Source organism: Cervus elaphus, chromosome 11, assembly GCF_910594005.1.
Source record: "Cervus elaphus chromosome 11, mCerEla1.1, whole genome shotgun sequence".
Lineage (NCBI taxonomy): Eukaryota > Metazoa > Chordata > Mammalia > Artiodactyla > Cervidae > Cervus > Cervus elaphus.
In genome coordinates, this window is record NC_057825.1 from 27,315,635 (window position 1) to 27,332,111 (window position 16,477).

Consider the following 16,477-nt stretch of genomic DNA (forward strand, 5'->3'; position numbering starts at 1 on the left):
AGGAATTAAGCAAAGATTACAGATATGTAAAAAAAAAAATCATTTTCAGTATTTCCAAATTGAGCTGTCTAAATGTGAGTACTAATTCCAAATCATTTATTCTTTTTCCTAATATCATTTAAGAAAACAAATGCAAACAAATAAGTACATTAAATGGTCTATCCATAAAGAGAAGTTTGATCATTTTGGGTTTTTTTTCCCTTAAATGCTTCACATGACTTAACATTACTTAATGTTCCACCTTACCTCTGAGCTCTTTTCTTTAGCTTTGCCTCGTTGGGCATTTTTCATTTGTTCGTGGTACTGCTCTATAAGTAAAGCTGACAGCACATAGAGCTTCTTCACACGTAAAGGTTTAGTTCTTTTCTTTGCCTCTTCATCTGCAATCTTTAAATATTTAAAGAGTTAGGGGAAGATATTTCTTAATCTATGTTTGTACAAATGTTCTCATTTCTGAAATCTGATTCTCTAAAATGAGGAGGAAAGTCAGTAGGGTGGAATATAAGTACCATCCGTTTATGACAAATATTTTAAAACACATTTTCTTTTCCTTAGTACTGATAAGTAATTAGTTATTTCCTTAGTATTTAACCATTGGAATTAGAATGCAAAACAATTTTAGAAAATAACAGATGCTGATAAATAATTCAGTGAAGAAAGCTTTCATTGAAAGGCTAGTATTTTATGTAACAGATTTTTAAAATAATTTTCAAGTACCTAGAGATAAGATGGCTTTACCATGGTACATCTCCAGAAATTTAAATCTGTTTAAATGATTCAAAGGAAATTTTTTCTTTGTCATTAAATCAAATGGTAAAAGAATAGAACAGAATGTAAAATTTGCTTACGTTAATTCCGTACTAGTCATGTTCCCTCCAATGCCTACTATGAAACGTGTAACATCTTTAAAACTTGCACACTTAAAAGGACTTGAAAATTTATTAACAGGATTTAATTTCCAGTTACAGGAACTTGTACTTTATAGTAGTTGAAAATTCTCTAATTGTTAACTTCAGTATTAAGTAAATATACAGTTTTTTAGGAATCAGTAAGAGTACATCATGAGAAACGCTGGGCTGGAAGAAGCACAAGTGGGAATCAAGATTGCCGGGAGAAATATCAATAACCTCAGATATGCATATGACACCACCCTTATGGCAGAAAGTAAAGGGGAACTAAAAAACCTCTTGATGAAAGTGAAAGAGGAAAGTGAAAAAGTTGGCTTAAAGCTTAGCATTCAGAAAACTAAGATCATGGCATCTGGTCCCATCACTTCATGGCAAATAGATGGGAAAACAGTGTCAGACTTTATTTTGGGGGGCTCCAAAATCACTGCAGATGGTGATTACAGCCATGAAATTAAAAGACACTTACTCCTTGGAAGGAAAGTTATGACCAACCTAGATAGCATATTAAAAAGCAGAGACATTACTTTGCCAACAAAGGTCCGTCTAGTCAAGGCTATGGTTTTTCCAGTGGCCATGTATGGATGTGAGAGTTGGACTGTGAAGAAAGCTGAGTGCTGAAAAATTGATGCTTTTGAACTGTGGTGTTGGAGAAGACTCTTGAGAGTCCCTTGAACTGCAAGGAGATCCAACCAGTCCATCCTGAAGGAGATCAGTCCTGGGTGTTCATTGGAAGGACTGATGCTGAAGCTGAAACTCCAATACTTTGGCCACCTGATGAGAAGAGCTGACTCACTGGAAAAGACCCTGATGCTGGGAGGGATTGGGGGCAGGAGGAGAAGGGGACAACAGAGGATGAGATGGCTGGATGGTATCACCGACTCGATGGAGATGAGTTTGAGTAAACCCCGGGAGTTGGTGATGGACAGGGAGGCGTGGCGTGCTGTGATTCATGGGGCCACAAAGAGTCGGACACGACTGAGCGACTGAACTGAACTGACTGAAGGTGCTAAAATTAATAAACAGCCTTTTTAGTAATACTAAACGGTAATACTACTAAGATAACACATAGTTATACTATGATAGTAACAAAATGAGAGGGATTTTGCTATAACAAATATTTGTTTCCAAAGAATGGAAAATGTATTCTTTAGTATATAAGAAAACATTGGTAACTAAAACAAATCAAATACTCACCAAGATTATTACATTACCTTAAACATCAGCTTGGCAGCATCATAAAAGTAATTGGCTTTCCGATAGAGTTCTATGGCATCAAGAATTTTATTCTTTTCCAATAAATGAGATGCATACTTTGCTAACAGGGAACCAATTTCTTTCATATTATGACTTTTAGCCAATTCAACAGCTTTGTTCCACTTGGGAAAAATATATACAACATACAATTACCCAAGCATTTACAGTCAGATACGTCTAAAAATACATACAATAAAGCTTTAAGTTTATAATAATAAATAACACTATATCAAAATTAAAAACTGGTATATAAATTTTTTTAAATCAGAGGAATTATAAATTTAGAAGTCAAACATGTCAAAATAATCAAATGATCTAAGACTGATTTGTTTAAGGAGAACATCTGAAAAAGAAAGCATCAAAGTTTATAGTCATATTAATCTTATAATTCTAATTTTGCATGAACTATGAGGGAGAAAAAGATACATTTGTTTATAGTAAAAAATAATGGAATTTCAGTTAAGAAAAATCCTATCAGATTTAACATTTATTTTTATAAAGCAAATGGAACTTTATAAAATACTTCAAAAAATTCTTAAAAGAATACATTGATAATGAACAATTTCAACAATTCTGCATTTTCATTTTAGTTAATTCCAGCTCTTGAAAATATCAAATATATGTTTTCTATAAGGAAAAGAAAATAGATTTGCCAAAATAAATATTGATAAAGTAACTCAATTCCTTCCTCTTGCAATGACCATTAACTGGTCCTTCTTTGGAAACAAAACACAACCCTAATAAAATGCAAAAAATTATGAAATGACTTCCAGACAAAAACTTGCCAGACTAAAAGCACAGGGTTTTTTCAGGTTCTCATAGTGAGTTAGTTATGAAGGGGTCACCCTTAATGGTAGCACTTCAAGAGGTAAGTGCAAATTCTGACATTTTCTCAGTCCTCAACCAAGTAAACAAATATCTGGCTCCTTTCACAAGATCTGTCTCAAGCTTTCCAACCCTTGTCCTGGCAACAGTCTTTACAGCATCACTCTGGTGACTCTCAGCTCCTTACTTGGTTGAGATGTACACAGGTATCCACTGCTGCCTTCGGCTGATTACATTTCAGAAATGCAGTCACTGCTTGTTCACACATTCCAACTCTCACAAACATCTGTGCTATTTCCTGTGGGCAAAACATTACCATCGGGTTTCACAGAACAAGGAAATCACTTACATTTTAACTTATAAAACTCCATAGGAATATTACAATTACTGGTAGCAACAGTAACTTTTCTTTTAAATGGACATAGGGGCAGAGGCTACAAACCAAAAAGGATAACTAAGGCATCTGCTCAGAAAGATCCCCTAGAGAAGGAAATGACAACCCATTCCAGTATTCTTGCCTGGGAAATCCCATAGACAGAGGAGCCTGGAGGGCTGCAGTCCATGGGGTCACAAAGAGTAGAACACAACTTAGTGACTGTACAGCAAACAGCAAAGAATATTCGTTTTAACCGGACATAGAGGCAGAGGCTACAAACTAGAAAGGATGCTAAGGCATCACCTTTTATAAAATCTGTGCTTCACTGGCTCACCACCCAGATCTGATTTTCAACCAGGTTCTGAAGATACTGAACTCTTGTCTTCTTTCACTTCAGTAGCGACTTTACAGAAATGCTAGGCCCCAAAACAAACCCCAAGCTAGTGGGTAAAAACTACCTTTAAAGGATTGATGTGACACTCAGTGTTAATCATTAACTAGAGGCTTAAGGGAAATCTCACACTCACAGGGCTCTCAAATACCTCTATTAAGCAATGTCCCAGACAAGTTGGCTATTCATCAGTTCAGGAAACTAGGCCAAAAATGGAAGAGGGGAACCACAATAAAAAATCCCATTGGGCTGTACTAGCCAATTTTCAGACCGTTTGTTTTGTTTTGTTTTGTTTTCCTTTCTTAATATCTAAATGGTCAGAGTTTTTCTCTCCCCATTAAGAAGGCAATGGCAACCCACTCCAGTACTCTTGCCTGGAAAATCCCATGGATGGAGGAGCCTGGTGGGCTGCAGTCCATGGGGTCACGAGAGTCAGACACGACTGAGCAACTTCACTTTCACTTTTCACTTTCATGCATTGGAGAAGGAAATGGCATCCCACTCCAATGTTCTTGCCTAGAGAATCCCAGGGACGACGGAGCCTGGTGGGCTGCCGTCTATGGGGTCGCACAGAATCGGACACGACTGACGCAACTTAGCAGCAGCAGCAGCAGCATTAATTATGCAACAATTAATTTAAAGAGTCCAAAGAAGAAAATTTAGAACAAAGTTACAGAGAACTCTGCCTTTAGTTTCACTCTTTTTTTAAACGTTAAATCCTTTGTTGTTAATATAGCCTACTAAAGTCGAGCTATCTTTTTAAACTTTTCTTATAGTAAATTTCAAACATACACACACACGCACTACTCCCCACACCCACCTCAAATCACTCTGAAGAGAATCTCTGACAACCTATTAATTCATCTGTAAGCATTTCATGTGTTCAGCTAATTTTTAAAGCAATGTTATAAAACTGGCAAGCCCCACACAAGACTGTAATCATGTTAAAATAGTAGGAATATGATTGATTTTTTTCCTTCTCCATTTTGAAGCATTCTGTAATACTGAAAATTGTTTTAATGTCTAAAGCATCATTCCACGTCTTAGAAACTGTGAAGTTATAATTATTAGTTTTCCATATTGCAAAGTACATTTCCTCACTATAATAGAAAAGCTTTATAAAGTAACCTAACAACTCCCAAAACTGAAATGTATAATATCCTACTGGAAGCAACATGTGGTTTTCTGGAAGTGAATTTGCAAGATTCTCCAATCCCACATAATCTTCTAACATATAATAACATTCAGCTAAGCGTTCCTGGTTCCGGCCTTGTACATAATATTGTATAGCATTCAACCTACAGAAAGAAAAGAAAAACTTTTAAACTAATGTGAATCTCCTGATAAATAAGCACTTTCACCAAAAAAGTTCTTTCATTAGAATGGCGGCACTAGTATATTACTCTAATCATCATCTTTAGTTATAAAATATCTTTGAAGCACATAAATTGAAAAACCAAAAAAAGACTGCATAGCATATTTTAGTTACAATATCCTTTGAATATTCTTAAGAAATACTGCTTTACTCTGATACACAGTTTCCAAACACTGACATAAATAAGTAAGCATACTGATTAAAATGATAGCTTCAGAATAAACACCAATGATTTCTGAAAATAAGCTATTATAATAAAACAAGCAAACAAACAGCAGAAAGCCACCTGGTGCTAAAGAATACATCTTCAGAATTTTGAAACTCCAAAGTCTTACAATGCTAACCTGACAACTGGAAGGATCCCTTGCTCCTCCATGGTAACTAGGGCTATGTGAATTCTGGGATCTGGAAGGATAGTCTTCATTTCCCTGGCATTATTTCATAAGGAAGTACTCTACACAGGCAGCTACAATTTCAAGTGTGGAATGAATGGATGGGGGGGTGGTCCAGATAGGTGACCTACCTCTTTTGCCGATCAGCAAAGTAGTCTCCGATGGCATTGTGGGCTTGCTCAAGGAGACTGTCATCTGCGTCACCTGATCCAGTTTTCAGAAGCTGGAGTACTCTAAACCAATCTCCCAACTTCAGCCGGAGGCCAATAGCCAGATCTCTACAAAAAAAAAAAAAAAAGATATTCATTCATTCAACAAGCATTTAGCAAGTGCCTGCTATGTGCTAGGTTCAATTCTCAGATACTGAGAATACACAGCTGTGAAGAGACAGATAAGGTAACTCTCTAAACATTTTAGAAATTTAGCCTGACCAAGGAAGAAGCAATGGGAAGAACCTGCAACAGGAAAAAAGAAACACTTTTCTGCCTCTTATTCTCCTAGGCTTTCAATTTACTTGGCAAAATAATCCCTTAAATAATAATCATTTCTTTTCATCAGTTTCTTAGACATGATCAGGCTTATTTCATGTTTACATGTTTGGTTTTATACTTCTTTTCAAAGCTTGAGTTGTAATAGCAATCTCCTGATAGTACAAATAATAAAAACTAGATATAATGTTCACAGCTGAAATGAAGTTCATACAGTCATTTATATAAAGAAAATTGAAATATAAAGAATAAAACTCAACCCCTAAATACCTTGGAATTTCATTTCATGCTCCTTGACAACAGAAAATTAAATAATGACCTAAACCAAAACAGAGAACCTAAATAATGAGTGGTACAATAAATGATAAAGCCCCTAGTCTCTGTAGTTACATGGGTTTTTTCCCTACCAAATGAAAAAATCTCCCATGGCCAGTCATTAACATTACGTCAAGACAGAGAAGAAAGTTGCCCCTGAATTACAAAGCATAAATTAAGGTCATGTTGAATGTCTGGGTTGGAATCCAAACTGAAGTTATTTTTTTTTTTAAAGAAATGGTGGGATGTATTTAGTCTATTTTACAATCATTTGTTTAAAAAAAAAAAAAATGCAGATTCTGGGAGCAGTCCAGACGCCTGCACCTTCAGCACTTACCTTCTGTCCATATCCAGATACATCCTTTCCGCCTCCTCGAACCGGCCGAAGTAGGCAGCCACCTCTGCCTGTTTCATGGGCTCGCTCTGCAGGTTGCCCAGGCGCTTCACAAACTTAATGCCCTGGTAATCTTTGCAACGCACAAAAGCTTGCTCTGCAGTGTGCAAATCCAGTTTCTGAAGAGCTGCTTCAGCTAGCAGGCGCCTATATTAAAAAGAGAAACAGTAAAAGCCTATGGTGAACTATAGATAAACCAGTCTTGAATCAGAATTCAATTAGAATCAATCTTGAATCAGAATTCAATACCTATTGCTTCTAGTGAAACAGTGGGAAGTGATTACTTTAACAAATTTATAAACGTTTTCCTTTTTTTTTTGCTGCACTGGGCTGCACGCAGAACTTCCCTGACCAAGAATCAAACCCATGGCCCTTGCAGTGGAAGTGTGGAGTCTTAACCACTGGACCACCAGGGAAGTCCTAATATTATGCTTATGTTGAATAGTTCCACCTCTAAATTTCTGTATTTTAAAAAGAAGAGCAAGAATGAAAGTTATTCCCACCAGAGGTCTAGTATCAGAGTAGTGGACAATGGCTGAGATTTTACCCTTGATACTTCATGAGGTTTCATTTATTTATTTTTAAATACCAAAGTCGGGGGTGTGGATTATCCTCGATGAACTGAGAAGCATTCTCTATTCCAACCTTCTCGATCACTGCTCGACTATCTCGCAGGGACCTGATCTCAAAGTTAATGATATAATCCTTGTTTGGATATTCTGGATTCTAAAAGTAAAGATGAAAAGAGAGAAATCCAAATAGTTGCCTTTAGAGTATGTATTTCTTTCTTACAGTCTAAAAAAAAAAAAAAGCAAACGAACAACTGCATCATATTATGAGCAAAACTTGGAAGAAAAGAAATTCCCATGTGTGGGTCTTTTGAATTTTCTGGAAAATACCCATAATCCAGCACTACAGTTACACACACCAACTCTAAAGCTAGAGAGCCTGGAGTCAAATCATGCTTGTGCCTACTGCTAACTGGGTATCACTGGCAAGCCAGCTGATCTCTCCAGGCCTCAAATTCTTCATCTAAAAAAAATGGGATGGTAATCAAATTTACCTTCTAGCACTGTGAGGATTAAATGAGATAATACCATATCGAACACTGAGCACAATGCCCGGCTGTGTTCTTCACCTTATTCAGTCTCAGAACCAACCTGACACTCACTTGTTTCAGACCTTTGAAGAAATACACCTGTTGACTGAACCACAGCACCCTTAACCCTCTTCTACTTGCTGAATTTCTCTACTGGAGAAATTCTACTTGCCCAACTTCTCTACTGGAGGCCAGGAACTGTCTTTACTTGTTCCCAAACAATATTTGCTGAATCCATGAACAGATGAACTTTAGGTAAATAATTTTATCCACCAAGAACCTTCCTGATCTAAATATCTATCAAGTACGGTTGTAACAACAAATAAACACCTCATACAAAGGTGTTGCTGCTGCTGCTAAGTCACTTCAGTTGTGTCCGACTCTGTGCGACCCCATAGATGGCAGCCCACCAGGCTCCCCCGTCCCTGGGATGCTCCAGGCAAGAACACTGGAGTGGGTTGCCATTTCCTTCTCCAATGCATGAAAGTGAAAAGTGAAAGTGAAGTCGCTCAGTCGTGTCCGACTCTTAGCAACCCCATGGATTGCAGCCTACCAGGCTCCTCTGTCCATGGGATTTTCCAGGCAAGAGTACCGGAGTGGGGTGCCATTGCCTTCTCCAACAAAGGTGTTAATGCATGTTAATTCCTTACCTTTTTCTTCTGCACTCCTTCCTCCAAGAAATTTCTCATGTTATTTCTTTTTCCTATCTTATTGACATACAATTGGCCTATAACATTCTATTATTTTTAGGTGTACAACACTCATGTTATTCCTTAAAATTGTATGCTTGAAGGAATCCACAGTTCAGATAAATATTTCCTGGGTCAACGAGGCCTCAGAGGGAACTAAGATATGACAATATTCTTTTCTTTATGGCTTTGCATGTAGTAAGTCAGGCAGAGAACCTGGTTTCCCTCAGTCTAACAGCCCCTACCAGTAAACCAGGCAATAGTACTGCAGTGATTCTTTAGCCCAGTACCAGATACACACAGACTGTGCCCAGTGTGTCAAGAGTTTTACAGTACATCTAATCAGTTTAAATATGTTTTAAAAATTCTTCATAAGTATCAATATAATCATGTCAATATCATCATTTTAAGCATTCCAGAATTCAAGGCCATCAGCAACTATGAGCCTGTCTTGAAAAAAGCTGTAATGATGAGATCCAGCCAACTACAAGATTAATCAAAATTAAGAACTCATGCACAGAGAAAATATAGAAAAAGGCTGATGGCAGCTTTCATTTAAATAAATATAAGACTAAATAACTGGAAAAATAGGGTTAGAAAACAAAATGTAAACATTCTAAATCTTGACAAAGTAAAAATAACAATATACTTAATGAAAAAAGGAGAGAAAGAGGGAGAAAATGTAAGAACATCATCTTTTAGAGTGCACAATCAATAATATCAAACATTTAAGATGTAGTTTAAAAGCAGTAGTTTTTTTAATTTCACTAGTTTCTTTAGTTTTTCATAGTTTTCCTTCTTAACCCAGAAAAACAGCAACATTTGTGGTGGGAAAAAAAAATTATCTGAAGTTCTACAATTCCTTCAGATTTACTGCTGCATTGTTAAAATTAAATTGAACACTAAAAAAGTAGATTATACAATGATGCCACTTTTATAAAATTATTCCTGTTTATCTAATCCATCATATCAAATCTATCTTTCCATATATTGGTTACAGTTTGACAGTGCAGGAGACCTAAGAGAAACAGGTTCAATCCCTGAATCAGGAAGATCCCCTGGAGGAGAGCATGGCAACCCACTCCAGTATTCTTGCCTAGAGAAACCCATGAACAGAGGAGCCTGGTAGGTTACAGTCCAAAGGGTCGCAAAGAGGCGGACACAGCTGAAGCAATTTAACATGCAATCGTTAAAATATCTAGATTGCAACAGAACTTCAGACCTTCTTTTTTGATGTTTGATTGCTGAGAGCTTTTAAGCCTCACCCCCACCCCTTCCCCTTCTGCCTCACATCTGGACAAGGTGCTAAGAAAGCGTTAAGTGTTCCATCCTTTGGTGCCACAGGAGTTTCAAACCACACATAACTCTACCTACTTATGGGAACCCTCACTCTAGCCCCACCCTCTAATTACCCAAAAAACCCTAGCCTGTCTCCTTTCCTTGCTCTCAAATCAATTTTGAACCAGCTTAGGAAAGCTGTCCTTTCTCCCAAAAAAACCTCACTATGTAGGTAAGATCTTTTTACACCCTTTTGGTATGTCTGTGGTGTTAATACTCTTGACATGCACACAAAATTTGGGGTGGGGGCCATTTCTGCTGCTTTTGTGTGATCATCAAATACAGAAAAGACTGGATCACAATAAAAGAATTGCAATTTACATGATCAAACTTTAGCTTGATATTTATTTTAATATGAAAACATGTTATAAAATGGAACATTTCTGGAAATTTAAAATCTACTCTCCCAATTCCAAAAAACATACATAATACATAGGAAAATAAACACTTTGGGAAAATGAAAGTAAACTTGCAATATATTCTCAGAGTAAAAAATTCTCAAAGAATGTTCAATGAAGGTCAAAGTAGAAGTTCAAAAATTATCTGGAATTTAGAAACAAGATTACTTTATAAACCTGAAAATAAAAATGGAAGGAAGGTGGACCTCCAAACAAAAAGTTACTCAAATATTCTAGAACAAGAAAAAGACTAAAGAAAATTATCAAATATTTCTTCAGCATTCTCTGTTATTAACATAAAATAATGACAACTAACTACCCTTTTTGAGCTCTTGGTCCTAGCACTCCACTAACTTGCTTTCTACTCATTATCTTACAAAGTAACAATCCTGTAAGAAAGGTACTATTACTACCCACATTTTATAGAGATAAAAACAAGCTCATAAACAGGAAAGGAAAATGAAACTTTAAAAGAGGAAGGATGCTGTCTAAAGGTTGTGTGACAGACAGAGGAGAGCTGGAACTCTGTAACCCACACTCCTAACCAGTACCCCATACTGCCCAGGACAAAAACAAATTCCAGTCAAGCCAACAACAGAAAGGTAATTGTTTCTTAATAAGAATTACCTTTAATATCTCATCCAAGAGAACAGATTTAATTTCTAAATCCTCAAAGTTACATATATATCCAGAAGTCTGAATGGGTTCCTTTAAAGACAAAAACAAATGTTATGTTTAAAAGTACAAAATTTTCCTTCTTTGACTTATCATAATTTTAAATTTTATTATCAAAATTCTCAAAACAAAAAAAGTAGAGAGAATGTCATTAACATTCACATACCTATCATCTAAATATTAACAGTTTGGAGATACACTTTAGTCAATTTTTTGGCTAAAGCATTTTAAAGTAAAGTAAATCTAAAGACATCATGACATTTCACTCCTATTTCAGTACGTATCTCTAAAACATAAGGATGTTCTCTTACATAGCCACATGATGATGATCACACTTCACATAATCAGTATTAATTCCCTAATGGGATCCAGCATCAGCTTCTGAATTAATCCAAAGATGGTTTATACAGTTTGATAATTCTCATTCATTCTATGTAACAGTAGATTTAATTCTTAATGAAATCTGTATCTAAGTGTGTGTGTATATATATATATATATATATATTTATATATATGTATGTTGTATATATGTATTGATTAAAATTATATGAGAAAACTTTATAAAATCCCTACACTACCTCAAAAAATCATATTACATAAAGGCAAATAGTATGCTTTTATGAACAGAAAGAATCAGAACAAAATTTAACTCACAAAAAAGTACACGTGGTAAAATATTTCCTATAAATTATAGGAGCCTCTTCGAGGCTTTCTTTTGGTACTGCATGTAAACCAACTATACCTGTATAAAAAGATTCATCACTAGAAAATTTTTTATTTCTAGCTAGATAATTCAACAAAGCAAGACAGACAAAAGATAAAGTCATAAAAGATGACCTGTGGATAAAAAATAATACCAAAAACAAAGAGGAAATGAGAAATAGAAAGGTAAGGTGAGTGATCAGACAGGATCAAGATGGCATAGGAAGACCCTCTGTCCCTTTAGGACAGAATACGATGTCCTAAAGGAGTTCAAGTAAGTCCAGTTTTGAAAAGTTATGTCCTCATGTGCTAGAGGCATGGCAAGCAGGGTAACTGACCAAACAGGGACCACAGCCAGACAGTGTTCTCATCTGAATGAAAACAACAGCTTGGCATGGTTTATAAAGAAATTCAGTCAGTGGTTAAGTTTTTAAGAAATTCACCTACCTCTAAATCTAACAGAAAACTGAAGTACTTGCCAAGCCAGACAACAAACTCCAAAAATAAACAAAAGGTTGTTCTTTTGAAATTACTTAAGAAACACTCTCTACCAAGCAAAGATTTGCCCTGGTCCTGGACTCCCCATGTGTGCTGCACACACATTACAAACAGCCAGGCACAATCCTCTCACTTCTCCAGGCACCTGATTTCAAAATCAGTGTGAGTAGAGCCAACAACGGATAATGGACCCTAACATTCAAAAAGTATTTCACTTCCATCCTCAAGTTTATCCCATGATTACCTGCCAAATTTTCACACTTGGTTCTTTGGAAAGGTCAAGTTTTCTTTAAACCTTTGAAAGAAAGCTGTGCTTATACAGTTAAAGGCAACATCCTGAATGCCCTTCCTTTGAGCCACTGGTGGTGGGAGCTACTCAGCTGTGTCCGAGTCTTCATGAGCCTGCCTGGCTCTTCTGTCCTTGGAATTCTCCAGGCAAGAATACTGGAGTGGGTTGCCATTCCCTTCTCCAGGGATCTTCTGCACTCAGGGACTGAACCTGGGTCTCCTGCACTGCAGGCAATTCTTTACCGTCTGAGCCACCAGGGAAGCCCTTTGAGCGATGACTCAGGGTCTAAAAATACAAAGATCCACAAGACACCTGGCTTCCCTGGTGGCTCAGACGGTAAAGCATCTGCCTGCAATGTGGAAGACTCAGGTTCGATCCCTGGGTTGCGAAGATCCCCTGGAGAAGGAAACGGCAACCCACTCCAGTACTCTTGCCTGGAAAATCCCATGGACAAAGGAGGCTGGTAGGCTACAGTCCATGGGGTTGCAAAAAGTCGGTCATGACCGAGTGACTTCATCAGACACCTAAAAGCTTTAACAAAGCCTTTGAGAGCAATTTACATCAGGTCACTGGCCAACCCAAAGGTCCTTAGTATATAATTTAGGATATTAAAACTGAAAATAGTTTGAGATATTAAAAGGGCAAATAGTTTACCACTAAATAAATTATTACAGAAGAACTTTAGTAGCTCAGGGGCCCCAGCATGTAATTTTTTCCCAAGAAGGAAACTACAGGTCCAAACAAACATTAGTTACTGCCATAAAGCACGTTATCAAGTCACCTCTTATTATTTCCTCTAGTGGAGTACAATAGGAGTATTGAAAATTCCAAATTGAAAATCCACAGGTAATTCAAAAATTGTTTAAAAGATTTATCTTCTTAATTATGTTTTGATTAGGCTACCACTCAAATTTTGAATTCCCAAACACAATAGCTAAGAGTTACAGAGCAGACTGACAGGAAAGTTCAACATCTAAAAATCAGTTGATGTGAGTCACAAGTAGAAAATAGAAATTATAACTTTAAAAATCAAGTGAGAAAGGAGCATTCTGACACACCAGAGAGAGTAGATTATTAGTCATAGTCCACAAGATTATCAGGATGAGAAAGAACATGGATTACTGGCTGATAAAGTTCATGTAAATATAAATGAGACAAAGGTAAGCACAGACAGGCAAAATAAAATGAAAGGCCAAGGGAATTTCAAAACCACTTTTTGGTTAGGTTGCCTTAAGCAACTTTGGTAAATAAGACTACAGATTCTCTTTTTTTAAAACTTTGACAAGGGAAGAAATAAAGACTCTACAGTTAGTGACCATGGTTCCATCTTTTAAACAGAACAGATAAATGCTTAGAAAGTACCTTTCAGTGAAAGTAGAGAATATTTAAAAGATAAATATTAACCCCACTTAAGACCAAATATTTTTGAGTTCCACAGAAATGTTCCTATTTATTTTCAGAATTCATGCAGCCAACACCAACAAATTTCTTAAAGAAACAAAGGAGAAATGGCCAGGTTTTGGTTTTTGGCTCATTATTTATGTACCATTAATGTTCATTTCTTGGTTTTACCTCAGGATCCAAGTTTCTGAAAACATACATTCTTGTCTTCTCCATGACTGCAAACAAATCAGGATTATCTTTGGCCCATTTCATATCCCAGACATCTCTTCGCTCCAATTTTAACAACTCGCCAATGACTTGCTGTCCTGTGCTGTCTGTCACTCGAGCATCCAAGTCAAAGAAGGTTAGAACTCCTAAGATGTCGATGACAGCGAGGCGGCTACAAGTAATGAAATTGGAGGAGGGGAAGAAACAGTACTCTAGCATTCATGAATATAATTACCTATCACCATTCTTCAAAATAAGTTCATCAGGACCCAGGAAGAAGGTAGAAATGGCTTTAAATAATTAACTTTAAGCAAACATTTATAAATTTGATAGAAGACATGGGGTGCTTTCCATTTTGCTTCCTTGAGAGAAAAAAGTATCCAAGGGACTAAAGCAACTGGTATGCAAATAACCTAAAATATTACAGTAGAATTTCTATATTTTGCCCAATTAAAGAAAAACATCTTGGCCCAATTAGAGAAAAACATCTATATATATGTGTGTGTGTGTGTGTGTGTATATTCCTAATAAATATAATATTTAAATACAAATATAGTATAGTAAAACTACACTGAACTATACAAGTTGAAAACAAACACACATCTTTGCATTTGTTACATAAATACAACAATCCCAGTGGATAACAGTCTACCTGTGGAAAGTTTTCAGACTTACCTAGAGTTGCAATTCAAGGATAATTGGTAGGCTTGACAATTAAGGGAGTATTTTTGAATCAAACCAACGTTAGGAAGACTGTATCTCTGAAAGGTGCCAGATTCACGACTCTACAGAAAATATTTTTGATTACTAAAGCCTATTTACCATAATAACATTAAATTACAACTACAGGTCTCTCTATATGTTCATACATTTGCTCCAAATCCAAAGTGGTAGTGTCACAGTGAATTCTCAATTCTGATACTCATAATGTTCTGAGTACATATTTGCCTCCTAACTTAATTAAAACCTTTTTTAAGTGGCTGGAGATGATCTAATTTTTTTCATGCAACATCCAAGGAAAAAAAGTCAGAAACCTTTCTAGAAAACTAGAAACCTAATTCTTTTTAATACACAAAGTCTTATATCACATGGAAGACATATCTAGGGTTATTTACAATTGTCTAGGTTAATATTCACGGTACAATGAAAGCTAACATATATAGCACCTACTGAAGTAAATTTCATATACATGAAAAATAAATATAAGACCACCATAGGCATACAGTTGTCACTGAAAGTCTATGTTGTCATCCTGCAGCCATCTACATGATACCAGTTTGTGGCAAAGGGCGAAGATCAGAAAGCAGTGGTACAGTGAGTACTTTTTCAATGTGTTTAAACACAGAACAGAAGGTAAGTTTCCATGCAACTCTTTGCAAGCCTTAAGGCTGACAAATCAACAGAGCAACAGACAGCGAAATCCTGCTGTGCCTGGGGCCATGGCAATGGGAAAAAACAGGAGGCTACCCTCAGCCCACCATTCCCTCTCCCATTCTACCAGGGGCAGCTCTCTCCTCTAAGCATGCTTCTGCAGAGGGCCTGTCAGGAAGACTGGGGAGGACAAGGGACTGGTAACGAGGGCGGATATTTTTTTAATGTACAAAAGACAGGTACAGGCTTTAAAAGATTTAATATACTGAAGTATGCAATCAGATTTTGTTTTTGAAAAAGTAGGTCCTATGACTTTGAGTTTGAAAACATCATGGTTTTAAAAGCTGTTTCTATTTCAACAGTGGAAAGTTTTCAATGCAGAAGGCATCTTTACCACTAAAATTTTTGCTAGTATTAAAACTGTCTGAGTACTTCTTATAGGGAGATTCTCTCATTTAGGAATTAAGTCCATTTTTATGATTGATCTAACTTGCATTTTCTTTTTATTTTTTCCTGCAAATGTCAGAACACAACTAATACAACCGAAAAACGTGCTGTGTAACAAAGAATATAAAAAGAAAAGACTCTCCACAGAGCTGACTGTAAGACAAACTGCTTAAAACATACACCAAATTCATTTGGTGAGAAAAATGAATACTATGTTCTTAAGATTTTCCCCCCATAAACTTAGCTAATGTCTGAAGAATGTAACTAGAACTGGAAATATACACACTCAAGGATCTATTTACATAATTCAAATTTAATGACTCTACCAGCTTTACTATATTCAGCATTTATTTCTAAAATCACTATTTTCAAATATCAGAGCTCAAGAAGAGACACTATAACATTGATACACTGATTTTATTTGAAAAATTCAGCAAAAATTTGCCACGGACTTCTTTATTTTCTTGGCTAGCAAACACACTACCTCTTCAGTCTAAGTCTTACGAAAACAGCTGAGCCAAAGCACTTTCTCCAGTATAAAACAAAGCAGGCTGCATAGAGAGGAAACTTTCCAAGACCTACTGCCACTGTCCAATCTATTCCACACTGGCCAATCTTTACAGGGCTCATTCAACCCAGTGA

The 16,477-nt window shown here is 36.4% G+C and overlaps 1 protein-coding gene across 3 annotated transcripts in view; it reads right to left on the reverse strand.

Moving 5' to 3' along the window:
- Positions 1 to 16,477, reverse strand: part of WDR35 (WD repeat domain 35) — a 51,857-nt gene that overhangs the window by 2,769 nt on the left and 32,611 nt on the right. For all 3 annotated transcript variants that reach the window (XM_043917212.1, XM_043917211.1, XM_043917213.1), the window contains 10 exons: positions 14,693 to 14,802; positions 13,979 to 14,189; positions 10,870 to 10,950; positions 7,308 to 7,444; positions 6,662 to 6,865; positions 5,653 to 5,799; positions 4,920 to 5,052; positions 3,175 to 3,285; positions 2,120 to 2,284; positions 247 to 387 (listed from right to left, as the gene is read on the reverse strand). In XM_043917212.1, the coding sequence (XP_043773147.1) occupies positions 247 to 387; positions 2,120 to 2,284; positions 3,175 to 3,285; positions 4,920 to 5,052; positions 5,653 to 5,799; positions 6,662 to 6,865; positions 7,308 to 7,444; positions 10,870 to 10,950; positions 13,979 to 14,189; positions 14,693 to 14,802 (1,440 nt within the window). The remainder of the gene's footprint in view (positions 1 to 246; positions 388 to 2,119; positions 2,285 to 3,174; positions 3,286 to 4,919; positions 5,053 to 5,652; positions 5,800 to 6,661; positions 6,866 to 7,307; positions 7,445 to 10,869; positions 10,951 to 13,978; positions 14,190 to 14,692; positions 14,803 to 16,477) is intronic.